Source organism: Grampus griseus (assembly GCF_964374135.1).
Source record: "Grampus griseus genome assembly, chromosome: 9".
Lineage (NCBI taxonomy): Eukaryota > Metazoa > Chordata > Mammalia > Artiodactyla > Delphinidae > Grampus > Grampus griseus.
This window is the reverse complement of record NC_139003.1, coordinates 85,162,379-85,178,996: the sequence shown is the minus strand read 5'-3', so window position 1 is coordinate 85,178,996 and position 16,618 is coordinate 85,162,379. Positions and strand designations below refer to the sequence as shown.

The window sequence follows — 16,618 nt, the reverse complement described above, 5'->3', positions numbered from 1 at the left end:
ATAGAGGGAAAGGGTACTTTCATACTTTGCTTGCAAAACTGAAGTGTTACAAGTTTTTTGGAAAGTAATCTGGCAAAATCTGTTGAAGTTTATTAAATGCATATAACCGTCAACCCACTTATCCTTCCCTGAGGATTTAACCCAAAGAAACACGTATACCAAACATGTAAAGCTAAAAACATTTGAGACAATTTGTAATGCAAACAAATAAAAGGGGGAAAAAAGGCAATCAAGTGAATATCCATCCATGGGAGAACAGTGACAAAACTGTGCACATCCATGCCAGGGACTATTTGTACTTCTAAAGACAATGAACTGAGCTGCCCTAGGGTGCTTGTAGGTAATTCCACAGAGTTGAATGAGGAAGGAGTGAATAATAAACAAACCCCTGGGTGTGCCAGGGGTGGAGATGGGAGACATATAGGTATGGAGAAAACTGTGAAAGGATACACACCAAGTTGTGAACAAAAGTTAGAAGTGAAAAGGCAAGGGAGAAGTAGAAAACAAGCAAAAAAGAAAAGAAAACTGAACTATATAGAACCTTAGCATATATGCTATGATCCCATTTATTATGTGTATGTATGTGTATATATGTATAAAAATTAGAGAAAAAAGTTCTCTCTCTATTTAGAAACCTATACGGACACCCCTGATATATTAAGTAAAAAGCAAAAACAAAAGCAGCAGGGGACTTCCGGGAAGATGGCGGAAGAGTAAGACGCGGAGATCACGTTCCTCCCCACAGATACACCAGAAATACATCTACGCGTGGAACAACTCCTACAGAGCATCTACTGAACGCTGGCAGAAGACCTCAGACCTCCCAAAAGGCAAGAAACCCCCCACGTACCTGGGTAGGGCAAAAGAAAAAACTAAACAGAGACAAAAGGATAGGGACGGGTCCTGCACCAGCGGGAGAGAGCTGTGAAGGAGGAAAAGTGTCCACACACTAGGAAGCCCCTTCGCGGGTGGAGGCTTCGGGAGGCGGAGTGGGGGAGCTTGGGAGCCGCGGAGGAGAGCACAGCAACAGGGGTGCGGAGGGCAAAGCGGTCAGATTCCAGCGCAGAGGATCAGGCCGACCGGAACTTGCCAGCCGAGATGCTTGTCTGCTCGCCCGCCGGGGCGGGCGGGACTGGGAGCTGAGGCTCCGGCTTTTGTCGGAGCGCCGGGAGAGGACTGAGGTTGGCGGCGTGAACACAGCCTGCAGGGCGTTGGTGCACCGCGGCTGGCCGGGAGAGAGTTCGGGGAGAAGTCTGGAACTGCCGAAGAGGCAAGAGACTTTTACGTCCCTCTTTGTTTCCTGGTGCACGAGGAGAGGGGATTAAGAACGCTGCTTGAGAGAGCTCCAGGGACAGGCGCGAGCCGCGGCTAGGGGTGCGGAGCCCAGAGACGGACGTGGCTAGGGCCGCCCAGAGCGGCTAGGGCCGCTGCTGCCGCCACCGGGAGGCCTGTGTGCGAACACAGGTCACTGGCCACGCGCCCTTCCGGGGAGCCTGTGCAGCCCGCCACTGCCGGGGTCCCGGGATCCAGGGACAACTCCCCCGGGAGAACGCACAGGCGCGCCTCAGGCTGCAACGTCTCGCCGGCCTCTGCCGCTGCAGGCCCGCCCCACACTCCGTGCCCCTCCCTACCCCCGGGCCTGAGTGAGCCAGAGCCTCCGAATCAGCGGCGCCTTTAACCCCGTCCTGTCTGAGCAAAGAACAGACGCCCTCCTGCGACCTACACGCACAGGCGGGGCTAAATCCAAAGCTGAGCCCCTGGGAGCTGTGAGAACAAAGAAGAGAAAGGGAAATCTCTCCCAGCAGCCTCAGAAGCAGCGGATTAAAGCTCCACAATCAACTTGATATACCCTGCATCTGTGGAATACCTGAATAGACAACCAATCATCCCAAATTAAGGAGCCCTGTGGATGAAAGGCTCTTGGGGCTGCAGCCAGGAGTCAGTGCTGTGCCTCTGAGGTGGGAGAGCCAACTTCAGGACACTGATCCACAAGAGACCTCCCAGCTGCACATAATATCAAACAGCAAAAATTTCCGAGAGATCTCCATCTCAACGCCAGCACCCAGCTTCACTCAACGACCAGCAAGCTACAGTGCTGGACATCCTATGCCAAACAACTAGCAAGACAGGAACACAACCCCACCCATTAGCAGAGAGGCGGCCCCAAATCATAATAAGTCTACAGACACCCCAAAACACACCACCAGACGTGGACCTGCCCACCAGAAAGACAAGATCTAGCCTCATCCACCAGAACACAGGCACTAGTACCCTCCACCAGGAAGCCTACACAACCCACTGAACCAACCTTAGCCACTGGGGACAGACACAAAAAACAACAGGAACTACGAACCTTCAGCCTGCAAAAAAGGAGACCCCAAACACAGTAAGATAAGCAAAATGAAAAGACAGAAAAACACACCGCAGATGAAGGAGCAAGATAAAAACCCATCAGACCTAACAAATGAAGAGGAAATAGGCAGTCTACCTGAAAAAGAATTCAGAATAATGATAGTAAGGTTGATCCGAAATCTTGGAGATAGAATGGACAATAGAATGGACAAAATGCAAGAATCAGTTAACAAGGACCTAGAAGAACTAAAGATGAAACAAGCAACGATGAACAACACAATAAATGAAATTAAAAGTACTCTAGATGGGATCAATAGCAGAATCACTGAGGCAGAAGAACGGATAAGTGACCTGGAAGATAAAATAGTGGAAATAACTACTGCAGAGCAGAATAAAGAAAAAAGAATGAAAAGAACTGAGGACAGTCTCAGAGACCTCTGGGACAACATTAAACGTACCAACATTCGAATTATAGGGGTTCCAGAAGAAGAAGAGAAAAAGAAAGGGACTGAGAAAATATTTGAAGAGATTATAGTTGAAAACTTCCCTAATATGGGAAAGGAAATAGTTAATCAAGTCCAGGAAGCACAGAGAGTCCCATACAGGATAAATCCAAGGAGAAATACGCCAAGACACATATTAATCAAACTGTCAAAAATTAAATACAAAGAAAACATATTAAAAGCAGCAAGGGAAAAACAACAAATAACACACAAGGGAATCCCCATAAGGTTAACAGCTGATCTTTCAGCAGAAACTCTGCAAGCCAGAAGGGAGTGGCAGGACATATTGAAAGTGTTGAAGGAGAAAAACCTGCAACCAAGATTACTCTACCCAGCAAGGATCTCATTCAGATTTGATGGAGAAATTAAAACCTTTACAGACAAGCAAAAGCTGAGAGAGTTCAGCACCACCAAACCAGCTCTACAACAACTGCTAAAGGAACTTCTCTAGGCAAGAAACACAAAAGAAGGAAAAGACCTACAATAACAAACCCAAAACAATTAAGAAAATGGGAATGGGAACACACATATCGATAATTACCTTAAATGTAAATGGACTAAATGCTCCCACCAAAAGACACAGATTGGCTGAATGGATACAAAAACAAGACCCATATATTTGCTGTCTACAAGAGACCCACTTCAGACCTAGAGACACATACAGACTGAAAGTAAGGGGATGGAAAAAGGTATTTCATGCAAATGGAAACCAAAAGAAAGCTGGAGTGGCAATTCTCATATCAGACAAAATAGACTTTAAAACAAAGACTATTAGAAGAGACAAAGAAGGACACTACATAATGATCAAGGGAGCGATCCAAGAGGAAGATATAACAATTGTAAATATTTATGCACCCAACATAGGTGCACCTCAATACATAAGGCAAATACTGACAACCATAAAAGGGGAAATCGACAGTAACACATTCATAGTAGGGGACTTTAACACCCCACTTTCACCAATGGACAGATCATCCAAAATGAAAATAAATAAGGAAACACAAGCTTTAAATGATACATTAAATGAGATGGAGTTAATTGATATTTATAGGACATTCCATCCAAAAACAACAGAATAAAAAAAAAAAAAAAGGTAAATGTTTCTGATTGTATTGCATTATGTCATTTCCTATGCAACCCCATTAAACAGTCCCATGACTTCGGTAAAAAAAAAAACAAAAAAAACAAAAAAAAACAAAAGCAGCAAATTAATATTTATATTATGATTCTATCTTCGTAAAAGCAACTGAATCCCAGTATCTGTACACCTAACCTTGAGCAAGGTACAAGGCATGGAAAAGGTCACACAAGGCTGTCGTTAGTTATGTCAGGAGACTGAGATTGGGGGGTGAGGTAGATAGAAAGGAGATAATCAACTCCTTCATGTATCTTGTATTATCTCACATGTTACAACAGCAAGTCTATAATTGGAAAGACACCAAATAAAGTAGTATGTTTCTATAACAATCCATCTTTAATAGTCTAGAAATGCCACTCTTTAGGGGAAAAAACTCTAAAGCGAAAGGAATTTCAAATATTTACCACTCTATTTCCATCTTCTTGGGTAACTTGGATATGAAGTTGTTCAATATCTTTTAAAAAAGAAACAATAGTTTAACCTTCATGAAAAATATGAGTACTTTTTTTCACCTAACAGTTGTGAACATTTTTTTATAAAAGCAAAGCAGATTAAACAACTGGCTGAAAAACAGTGTTATCACAGATGGCAATCTCACAAGGCTCAAAACAAAACCCACCTTTCTCCACCCTCCCTTTAAGTCTGTTTCAAGTCCAGCATTTACTCTGCTCCTCAGTATCAACAATACATGAAGCATTTAACTCTTCTGCTCCCCTGGGTTCCCTTAACAAGTATTTCCCTCCCCTATAGCATCAGTCTTACATAGGGCTAATAAGGGCTCATTTGGCAGGGTTTATCTTCAATTTCCAAATACCCAATACCTCTTTATACGAAAACATCAGATAGAAAACTCATTATGCCAGATATTAGGGGGAGGTATTTTTATAGGGGTCATTAACAGAACTGTGAACACTTTATTGATGTGCAGATGGTCTATTTTTCTCAGTAAGCGATTTAGATTCAGCCATATGTACCTTCTGCTGGTTCTAGTTACAGAAATGTGAGACAGATTATTGGGCAAGAGTATAGGAAGTGAACACAATCCTAACCCCTCAGACTTGTCCTTCTAATTATAAATCAGCACTTTCACCTTATAACACGAAAGACAGCTTACTAGATAAGATACACCAGTGAATTTTGTCCTTTCTCCACCCTTCCCCCCGACTTGAAATCATCATTAAAGGATGTCCCAATCTTATCTGCCTCTATCTGAATTTGACCAAGTTACTAAGTGTCCTCGAGTTCTGCCATGGAATTCTTCTAGCTTCTAATGCCTTTCCCTCTGTCCATCCAAGCCTCTCTCCTTAAATCATGGTTATCCACTGTGACAGACATCTTAAAGAAGGATGGACTAAAGAAGGCAAAAATGACCTGCACAACTGTTCTACAAATATTCTACCATGTGCCCAAACTGGAAATCCATATATGCAGGAGCCCATCATATACTGAGGCAGAGCCTAAGAGAACAACAAGTAGAAACAGAAGGAAAGCCCTTCCACAGGAGTCCTAGGTCTCCAATGGACATCAAAGGTCAGTGGACCCTCAGCACTGGCGAGTGGACAGCTAGAAGATTCATCACGCCCTTCCGACGCTTCACTGGGAGATACACCGTTCATGAAGTCCTCAGGATATACTTACATTTCTCTTCTGAAATCAGTAGCAGATGACTCTCTGGTAGCGGGTGACTTTCAACATGTGGGTAGAGGAACTGTAAAAAGGAAATTGATCAAAATCATAAGCAACTACCTTGCTTACACAATTATTTCAAAAGTTGTGTTTGATCACTGTACTACTACAGACCACAGAAGGGACTGGGAACCACAGAACAGTTTAGGCGAATCACATTCACACACACACATTACAGATGGAAGCAAGGAAGAAAAGGGAACGCTTTCAGGAGCTCCGTTTTCCAGCGGGGGATTGATCACAGGTCCAACACAATTCATTTAGACAGGCTAAAGTGTAAGCCGTTTCTAGGGATGGTGCTTCCTATTTGGAATATGGGATTCGGAAGCCAATCAGAAACAATGTAAATAACATTTGTACAGAAAGTTCTGTTTCACACGCACCAAAACAGAGTGACTGATATAATTTGTTGTGCAGCTAACCCTAGTATTTAATTTGAGAGCCAAGTAAATGTACTCTCCGTGACAACTTCCAAAGTCCCACATCCAAGAGAAAAAGCAAAACAGAACCAGGGACTTTCCAGGAAAGGATAGTGAATCACAGTGTGGCAACTGGTGGAGGATTTACCTCAAAGCACAGAACGACTGCCACTGGGAAGAAAAGGCTTGATGCCCCCGATGCCTCCTCCTCTGTGCCCACCCTTATTTGTCAGCCCACAGGACAAAGTAGGCAGCCAGAAACACAAGGCCTGACACTGTCCGCTGTGATAATGAGGGAAAACTGGCCATGGGATAACTCCAGTGACTTAATTCTTTCATCATCAAAAAGGTAACTATAAATCAGCACTTTCATTTTGCAACATGAAAGACAGCTTACTAGATAAGATCCACTGGCGAATTTTGGGTTTTCCCTCCAAACTTTAAAGCATACTGAAAGAACATAACGTTTCATGTCCCTGTTTTAAAGCCTGCAGCCTCTCTAAAGACTAGGAAAAATTTTGACAAAATATATTACCTAGTGTCCTAACTTTTCATAATGACAAATTAGAAATAGAACTTGTCAACTTTTTAAAAAATAATTAATTTATTTTTATTTTTTGGCTGCACCATGCGGGATCTTAGTTCCCGGACCACGGATCGAACCTCTGCCCCCTGCAGTGGAAGGGTGGAGCCTTAACCACTGGACCACCAGGGAAGTCCCTAGAACTGGTCAACTTTTACAATTGCTTACAGTCAAGTTTCCCTTTCAGAAAAACAAAACTTTAACTATATACCATTCTTCACAGCAAAAAGCTCAAAACTGTAAAATAGACAGGAATGCAGAATTCAGCTACGAGAATAATATAGACCTTATTACCTGCTGATTTGTGAAATTGTGCACATCAAAAAGGATACTTTGGGGACTTCTCTGGCAGTCCAGTGGTTAAGACTTTGCCTTTCAATGCAGGGGGTGTGGGTTCAATCCCTGGCCGGGAAGCTAAGATCCCACATGCCTCTTGGCCAAAAAACCAAAACATAAAACAGAAGCAATATCGTAACAAATTCAATAAAGACTTTAAAAATGGTCCACATCAAAAAAAAATCTTAAAAAAAAAATAGGATACTTTGTGTACTGGGGTTGAGGAGAAGCAATGATGAGTGACACCACATAGATAATGGAAGAGCAAACACTCAGTGCCTCAAAATAAGGAGAAACTACAGATTTGGCCTCCCCTGGGTCTACAGAGGTGGCCAGGCCCTGCTGCCTTAGCACTGTGACCTGGACTAAGGTGCTGACCAGTTCTAAACCTTTGCCTGGTCTCTGTGAGGCAATCAGTGAAAATGTAATTTTAAAAGTTCCATTCAGGTGGTGGTTGTTTTTCTTTCTAATTTGAGGCAACCCTGAAGCAAGACCTAGAAGTGAGAATATACATAGACAGGGTTCAGACAGAGCTCTACAAAACTGTGCAACATTTTTGGGGGTTTGGTTTTGTTTTGTCTGCATTGTGAGTAGGAATCTATATAGATTAGATTATATCATATTAGAAAAATATTTATCTTGTAAATATCGAGCTAGACTCTGATTATTAATATTCGTCGATGGAAGGTATGTACTACAGGCATGTAGACAAATGTGTAGTTACCCAATGGAACTATCTGGAAGATGCAATCATGCTGGTGGGGAACTCTCCAAGGATCCCAGATTGGGATCCAGACCCCACTCACTACTGTCTTGCTGAAGTTCCTCCATGAAGGGGGTCAAAGCTGCACGTGTAGACTTAGGGAAATGTACTACTGGAAATCATAATGGACGTTCTGGTAAGAAAAAGGAGAGAGATCGCAGGGCAGGACTAAACTCCATGGACAGTGAACAGCGTTTCTCTAAAGGAGAGCAGAAGGGAGAGAGGAAGAAGGTGGGGATTTGCCATGGATGGAGGTTTGGAGGAGTTTCTCGCTCCAGAGGCCTAAGCCTGAGGAGCAGGGAGCAGGGCTAGGAACTGAGACGGGCCCACAAGATTAGTATGGGTCTACTTCATGTGGGTGGGGACTTTGCTTTGGCCTACAGATGACATCATGCATCCTGTACTTTTAATTTTTTTAAATTAAGATAAAATGCACATAACACAACATTCACTATTCACAATTTTCACTATTAAGTATACAATTGAGTAATTTTTAATATATTCACAATGTAGTGCAACCATATACTTATAAAAACTTTTTCCTTCCTATACTCTAATTACCTTTTAGTTGTCCTCATCCTTCAATAATATCTCCACTGCCTACACAGCCCTGGATAAAAATGCTAAGGAAACCAAAGTAACAGGCCAGGAAAGGGAAGTGTCCCACAGTCAGCCCTGCACTGATGACAACGTAAACAGGGTGGCTTCCCGGGGGAGGGAACGCAGCTTAGGAGCTCCACACCAGGCCCTGTCTGGCAGGGAGCAGCGACCCACAGAGACGCCAGGAGTGGTGGCGAAATGCACCACTGTAAGGACTGGCTGACAGTGGACGACTGGGCACATGAGAGACAATCCCCTCTCCCAACACACACTGCAAGAGGGAGACCCACAGCCGGAGGCTGGGAGTGGGTGGAGGGAGGGAGAGGCTACACAAGGCAATTGTGCCTCAACCCTGCATGAATATGGATAGTTGATTCTTGTTCTCTGCGGCAGTTATGTTCCATAAAGTCACCAAAAACACTGAAAACTGAACCATTGCTCCCAAGGGAAATACAGGGATAGGAACGTGTGAGCCTCTAGTTACAACATTTTTGACAACAAATTAAAACAAAACTTGGTCTAATGTGTGTTCCTGTTTAAAAGACACTTTATTTCATATATGCTGTTGATTCGCTAGCACTGAACTCAGTCAACAGTACTATAAGCTAATGTCTAAATGAAGTTTGTCTAATTAACACACGTGTTCTCTGAAAAGAATAGCGCAGCCTTCTTGCACTTAGGAGCATGAGACAGCACCTCAACAAGGCACTTGGGGGACATTTTAAACAGCGAAATCACCAAGAAAAGCCAAAGAGTGTGAAAAACATGGCACTAAGTTGACTGTGAAAACAACCTTTGTTTGCAGTCTGAGAAGTGAATCAAGAAGGCAGTGTCACCTTGTTCTACCTCATCTGGGAACATGTGCATCAGGTGAAAATTTTTTCACTGCTTTGCCCCTGTCTGCAAATGACTGTGAAAGCACCATGAGTATTGATTTTGGGGTAACAAATAAATTTTAGTGGGTAGTAGAATTTGCAAATTCTATGTGCAAGTAATGAGAATTGACTATATCTAGTCTACTTGTGTTATACGCACAGTGCTTCTGCATCGATTCATAGAGTTGATAAATTCAGGGATTAATTATATCATTTAATCATAGGTATTTAATCTGTCAACTCTATGAACACATTAGATAAACCATTTTTAAACTTCCTTTAAATGTGTTTTGATATTCTATATTTTATCATGTAAAAACATTATAGTACTATTAGACAAACCATGATATAATAGAGACAGAGAGCTAGGTTTGAGTTTTGATTTTCATGTTTGCAAAGGAAAAGCTGTTAATTCCAGCCATACTCATTCACTGGATTGCTTTGAGGAAAATGTGATAATGTGTGTGAAAGCACTTTGTAACACCACTGCCTATAGGTTTCATGCTTTTTGATTAATGAGATAAATGATAAAGATATGCTCACTTACCTGTACCCAAATATAGCTATCCACTGCTTTTAGAACCTTCACATTGTTAATGGGGTGGATCTCGACCAACAAAGTTAAGCACCTTGAACCTATAATGTAAAGGTCGCTTTTAGTAGCAAAGTCCAGAATATCACAAATTATCTCCTCCACATAGGTCTGAACTTTGGAAATGTAAAATGTATTACTTACTGTATTAGCTACTCCACAAACAAAAGTATTTGTCTTAAAATTGACTTTGAGACTTCTTAAAACCCAAACTTTGAGACTTCTTAAAACTTAAAGAAAACATCATTGGACTTCCCTGGTGGCGCAGTGGTTAAGAATCCGCCTGCCAATGCAGGGGACATGGGTTCGAGCCCTGGTCTGGGAAGATCCCACATGCCGCGGAGCAACTAAGCCCGTGCACCACAACTACTGAGCCTGTGCTCTAGAGCCCGCATGCCACAACTACTGAGCCCGCATGCCACAACTACTGAAGCCCACACGCCTAGAGCCCGTGCTGCACAAGAGAAGCCACCGCACTGAGAAGCTCGTTTGCCGCAACTAGAGAAAGCCCACGCACAGCAATGAAGACCCAACGCAGCTAAAAATAAAAATTAAATTAAATTAATTAAAAATATATATATATCATAAAGGAGAAGTCAATGTACACGGAATGAGGAACAAGTTCCTACCCATTCCTCAGCCATTTTACCATCACTTCACTGGCCCTCTCAGCTTCTAAGTCTAAACAAATACAACTCAGTTCAGTGTCACTGCAATTCTGCAGCACAGTGGCAAATGTTGTTTGCGTAGGAAAATATAAAGATATTTCTGATGCATGAATGTGTTAACGGTTGACAGCAATTAGGACAGGGGCTTGGCCTCCCTCAGGAAGGGTTGCAGAGCTTCATGCATAAAGACTCACTTATTTCCTCAGTGCCACATCTGAGCTAATGTCATAAAAGAGAGCAATTAGGAGGAAGTGTTGGACACAGGCTAGAATGGGGATATCCAAATTTAGGCCAAACGTTCCCCTTCTCAGAAAAGGAGTTGCCTTATATTTAAGTCCTTATAAAGACTAATATTCTCAGGTGCTTTCTCGGTGACTTTATTTATTTTTTTTTTCATATGCATAAAACTTTATTTTTAAGTCTGGTGAAAGCCAACACATTGTCATTTATTTTTGATTTGAATTTTATTTTATTTATTTTTATACAACAGGTTATTAGTTATCTATTTTATACATATTAGTGTATATATGTCAATGGCACTCTCCCGGTTCATCCCACCACCCCACCCCCGCTTGGTGCCCATACGTTTGTTCTCTACATCTGCGTCTCTATTTCTGCCTTGCAAACTGGTTCACCTGTACCACTTTTCTACATTCCACATATATGCGTTAGTATGAGATATTTGTTTTTCTCTTTCTGACTTGGTGACTTTATTTTGAATAATAATTTACAATTTGGGGATGGTGCAGCAGCCTGGAATTGAATCAGTACCAGTTTTCACTATTTTCACTATTTAAGAAAGTAACCTAACAGCACTGCTTTATGTTAAGAAAAAGAAAAAAAAAAGGCAAAGAATATAAAACAATTTCTGGGATATTGCCTCACAATTTTGAGGACTGGATATCTCTGTAAACACACCTTTTTAGAGATTACTAAAAAAGCAAAGCAGTGAGTGAGTTATTATGTGGGATCACAAATACACAATGACAGAACAAATGAAAAACACATATTGCTTGGCTGACGGGTACTTGTAGCTTAGAATAAAAATCCAGTGACAGGATCATTCACAATTCAAAGGGGCTATATTTCTAATAACTGGGACAAGGTAAAGGTGAGGTACTTTGGGACTGCTTGATGACTCAAAAAATGGCTCTAACAATAAGAGAGAGATTGGTGTCAAAGATACTTGTGGAAAAAAATAGAATAAAAATGTTCTGTGAGAATGAGAAAAAAAGTAATTTTCCTTATTATGTTGTTTTAAGTGTATATAACTAGTTTAACATAGTAAATAGTAGAAGCTGATATTTGACTGTTTCATCTCTTGCCCTAAAAGCTTTTGGGGGGAAAAGATTTCTGGGGGGCAGGCAAGGGAATCGTCTCATTGGAAAAATAAGGAATCACTTTCTACTTGGCCTTTTTGTCAGTGAATCTGTTCCCAGATGAGATAACCAGCTATCAGCTAAATGCACTTGCCTTTAAAATGGGAGGATTATCAAGGTCAAAAACCATCTTCCTACACTAATTTTTTCCTTCTTTGGGGCAGCCCAGATACTTAACTAATAAAAGTAGTTTAACGATAAGAGTAATTGTGCAAACAGGAATGTCTCTCAATAACATACCATGTGATTCCATAGTGTAACAGCAAGCACTCTGGATTAGGATTCTAGAGACATCAGTTCTAGTTTAAAATCTGCCACTAACCTCATATATACTTTTCAGCACATCATGAAGCTTTCCTAGGCCTTAGTGCTTTGGGGGCTTTTGTTGTTGTTGTTTTTGGCCGCACCAATGTGTGGCCTGCGGGATCTCAGTTCCCTGACCAGGGATCGAACCCAGGCCCTGGCAGTGAAAGCACCAAGTCCTAACCACTGGACCGTCAGGGAATTCCCAGTGCTTTTTTACAAAATAAAGTGGAAAACTACAGAATCAGATCATTTCTACAATCATTTTCATCCATAAAATGTGCTGATTCCATGAAGTGCTTAAAGTTGTCTCAAGAATTCAGAGAATCCAGTTATCAATGGAAACTGGGAGGGCATCACTGAAGGGCCAGATAGGTCCAGGCACGGGAAGGAGAGCGGCAGGATCAAAAGGGACAACATGGGGCTTCCCTGGTGGCGCAGTGGTTGAGAGTCCGCCTGCCGATGCAGGGGACACGGGTTCGTGCCCCGATCTGGGAAGATCCCACATGCCGCCGAGCGGCTGGGCCCGTGAGCCACAGCCCCTGAGCCTGCGCGTCCGGAGGCTGTGCTCCGCAACGGGAGAGGCCACAACAGTGAGAGGCCCGCATACCGCAAAAAAAAAAAAAAAAAAAGGGACAACATGGATGGACCTCAAGGGTACTATGCTAAGTGAAGTAAGTCAAACGAAGAACGAAATCACGCCATTTGCAGCAACATGGTTGGACCCAGAGATTATCGTATTAAGTGAAGTAAGTCAGACAGAGAAAGACAAACATATGATATCACTTATATGTGAAATCTAAAAAAATGATACAAATGAACTTATTTACAGAAAAGAAACAGACTCACAGACAGAAAACAAACTTACGGTAACCAGAGGGGAAGGAGCTGGGGAGGGATAAATTAGGAATTTGGGATTAACAGATACATACTACTACATATAAAATAGATAAACAACAAGGTCTTAGTGTACAGCACAGGGAACTATATTCAATACCTTGTAATAACCTTGTATAAAGGAAAAGAATCCGAAAAAATACTATTATGTATAACTGAATCACTTTGCTGTACACCAGAAACTAACACAACATTGTAAGTCAACTTTACTTTAATAAAAGACAAATACCGTATGATCTCTCTTATACGTGGAATCAAAAAAACCAAACCAAACCAAAACCAAAACCAAAACCAAGCTTATAGAGACAGAGAACGGACTGGTGGTTGCAGGAGGTGGGGGTAGAGGAGGGGTGGGGAGAAATGGATGAACATTTTTGTTTTGTTTTGTTTAAAGTGAATTTTAAAAAAAAATTTTTAAAGCACAGGAATAGGCATGGCATTGGGAGGATGAAGAGTGAGCAAAAGAAAGAACCTGGTCTGATGCAGGTGAAGGTACATGTTGTGAAATTGTGACAAAGTTGGAAGAGTCCAGTAGAATCTGGCTGTGAAGAAGCTCTGGTTATTAGAGCTCTGAAATCAAAGCACCTGCTGTACCTTGGGGCAAACATAACTCCACCGGGGAGAGTGAAAGGGGCACCTAAGCCTGGCCCCTGTGGAAGGCCATTTTCTAAATAAAACATTAAGTCTGCCACAGCCTCAGCCAATAAGAGAAGCACTGTTGACAAAAACCTTACTGTAAAGTATGTAGACCAAGGAACCCTATCTTGCTCATATGAGAGATGTTACAGTTTGTCTCATTTGCAATGGAAAAATCTCATTATAAGCAACAGAGTGTTAATACCTTGAGCCAAACTACATTTTATAATCAAATGGCTTATCAGGTTATTCAGGGACAGATAAGTCTTTGCAAAAGGCAAAACATTTGCAAAATATTTGTTCAAAGGACAAATCATTACAATAGATCCTATAGGTCTTTCTGGTCACATAATTTCTGAAATCTTAACTGAACAAAAGGCCCATAAGTGTCTCCATGATCTGTCTGCACCTTACCCTCATTTCCCGCTGGCCTCAGTTCCCACCACTCTGCCGCTGTTCATGCCACTCCAGCCTCATTGACCTCACTATCCTTGAACAGTGAGTCTACCAAGTACTCTGGCCTCAGGGCCTTTGCACTGGCTGTTCGTTCTGCCAGAAATGTGCTTCCCCGTGGCGCACGCTTGCTCCCTCCTTTCAGATCTCTGTTTAAACTCTCCTTTAATAGTGTTTCCTAGGATCATCCCTCAAATAAACTAACTGGGCTCAAATACTTGCCTCAGACTCTACTTACGGGGGAAACCCAAACTAAAACAAGAAGTCATCTCAGGGGACAGGATCACTTTAGCCACGAGGTGCTGGCACGAGGGAGTGGGGAGAGTGAAATAGGGAAGAAGGGTATGCAGTGTACGGGCACTGTCAATTGACTGACCACCTTGCATGGAGTGCACCTCAGAATCATGCACTTGAGGGCTGGAAAGGGGGAGTATTCATCCTTCAGCTCCTTGTCCCCCGATTGGTCATGGCTTATCCTATTGGAAATCCTTTCTAAACATACTTCCAGGTGGTACACATGCAGCTGGTAAGCAGATTTTCCCAAGGGCTCTGGGCAAAAAGCGAGAAGTAGGTAGAGCAGCTGAGGTGAGGCACTGCCTGTCAAATTACATTTGCGCAGAGCTGGTTCTCAGTGTGGTGGCTGGTATAAAAGGTGAGCTAAGATAAAGTATGGGGTTTCCAATACAAAAATTAACACTATTCATTCTACTATTTTAAAAGATGTGATCAGGGCGGAAGAGTAAGACGCGGAGATCACGTTCCTCCCCACAGATACACCAGAAATACATCTACGCATGGAACAACTCCTACAGAGCATCTACTGAACGCTGGCAGAAGACCTCAGACCTCCCAAAAGGCAAGAAACCCCCCACGTACCTGGGTAGGACAAAAGAAAAAACTAAACAGAGACAAAAGGATAGGGACGGGTCCTGCACCAGCGGGAGAGAGCTGTGAAGGAGGAAAAGTGTCCACACACTAGGAAGCCCCTTCGCGGGTGGAGGCTTCGGGAGGCGGAGTGGGGGAGCTTGGGAGCCGCGGAGGAGAGCACAGCAACAGGGGTGCGGAGGGCAAAGCGGACAGATTCCAGCGCAGAGGATCGGGCCGACCGGAACTCGCCAGCCGAGAGGCTTGTCTGCTCGCCCGCCGGGGCGGGCGGGACTGGGAGCTGAGGCTCCGGCTTTTGTCGGAGCGCCGGGAGAGGACTGAGGTTGGCGGCGTGAACACAGCCTGCAGGGCGTTAGTGCACCGCGGCTGGCCGGGAGAGAGTCCGGGGAGAAGTCTGGAACTGCCGAAGAGGCAAGAGACTTTTACGTCTCTCTTTGTTTCCTGGTGCACGAGGAGAGGGGATTAAGAACGCTGCTTGAGAGAGCTCCAGGGACGGGCGCGAGCCGCGGCTAAAAGTGCGGAGCCCAGAGACAGACATGAGACGCTAGGGCCGCTGCTGCCGCCACCGGGAGGCCTGTGTGCGAACACAGGTCACTAGCCACACGCCCTTCCGGGGAGCCTGTGCAGCCCGCCACTGCCAGGGTCCCGGGATCCAGGGACAACTCCCCCGGGAGAACGCACAGGCGCGCCTCAGGCTGCAACGTCTCGCCGGCCTCTGCCGCCGCAGGCCCTCCCCACACTCCGTGCCCCTCCCTACCCCCGGGCCTGAGTGAGCCAGAGCCTCCGAATCAGCGGCTCCTTTAACCCCGTCCTGTCTGAGCAAAGAACAGACGCCCTCCGGCGACCTACACGCACAGGCGGGGCTAAATCCAAAGCTGAGCCCCTGGGAGCTGTGAGAACAAAGAAGAGAAAGGGAAATCTCTCCCAGCAGCATCAGAAGCAGCGGATTAAAGCTCCACAATCAACTTGATGTACCCTGCATCTGTGGAATACCTGAATAGACAACCAATCATCCCAAATTAAGGAGCCGTGTGGATGAAAGGCTCTTGGTGCTGCAGCCAGGAGTCAGTGCTGTGCCTCTGAGGTGGGAGAGCCAACTTCAGGACACTGATCCACAAGAGACCTCCCAGCTGCACATAATATCAAACAGCAAAAATTTCCGAGAGATCTCCATCTCAACGCCAGCACCCAGCTTCACTCAACGACCAGCAAGCTACAGGGCTGGACATCCTATGCCAAACAACTAGCAAGACAGGAACACAACCCCACCCATTAGCAGAGAGGCGGCCCAAAATCATAATAAGTCTACAGACACCCCAAAACACACCACCAGACGTGGACCTGCCCACCAGAAAGACAAGATCTAGCCTCATCCACCAGAACACAGGCACTAGTACCCTCCACCAGGAAGCCTACACAACCCACTGAACCAACCTTAGCCACTGGGGACAGACACAAAAAACAACAGGAACTACGAACCTTCAGCCTGCAAAAAAGGAGACCCCAAACACAGTAAGATAAGCAAAATGAAAAGACAGAAAAACACACCG

The 16,618-nt window shown here is 43.9% G+C and overlaps 1 protein-coding gene across 5 annotated transcripts in view; it reads right to left on the bottom strand.

The window, feature by feature from the left end:
• Positions 1–16,618, bottom strand: part of GSAP (gamma-secretase activating protein) — a 95,571-nt gene that overhangs the window by 61,282 nt on the left and 17,671 nt on the right. For all 5 annotated transcript variants that reach the window (XR_014297166.1, XM_082661541.1, XM_082661544.1 and 2 more), the window contains 3 exons: positions 9,803–9,891; positions 5,632–5,701; positions 4,398–4,447 (listed from right to left, as the gene is read on the bottom strand). Coding sequence is in view for 4 of the 5 variants with exons in the window: in XM_082661541.1 (XP_082517667.1) it covers positions 4,398–4,447; positions 5,632–5,701; positions 9,803–9,891 (209 nt within the window). In the remaining variant the exon portion in view is untranslated. The remainder of the gene's footprint in view (positions 1–4,397; positions 4,448–5,631; positions 5,702–9,802; positions 9,892–16,618) is intronic.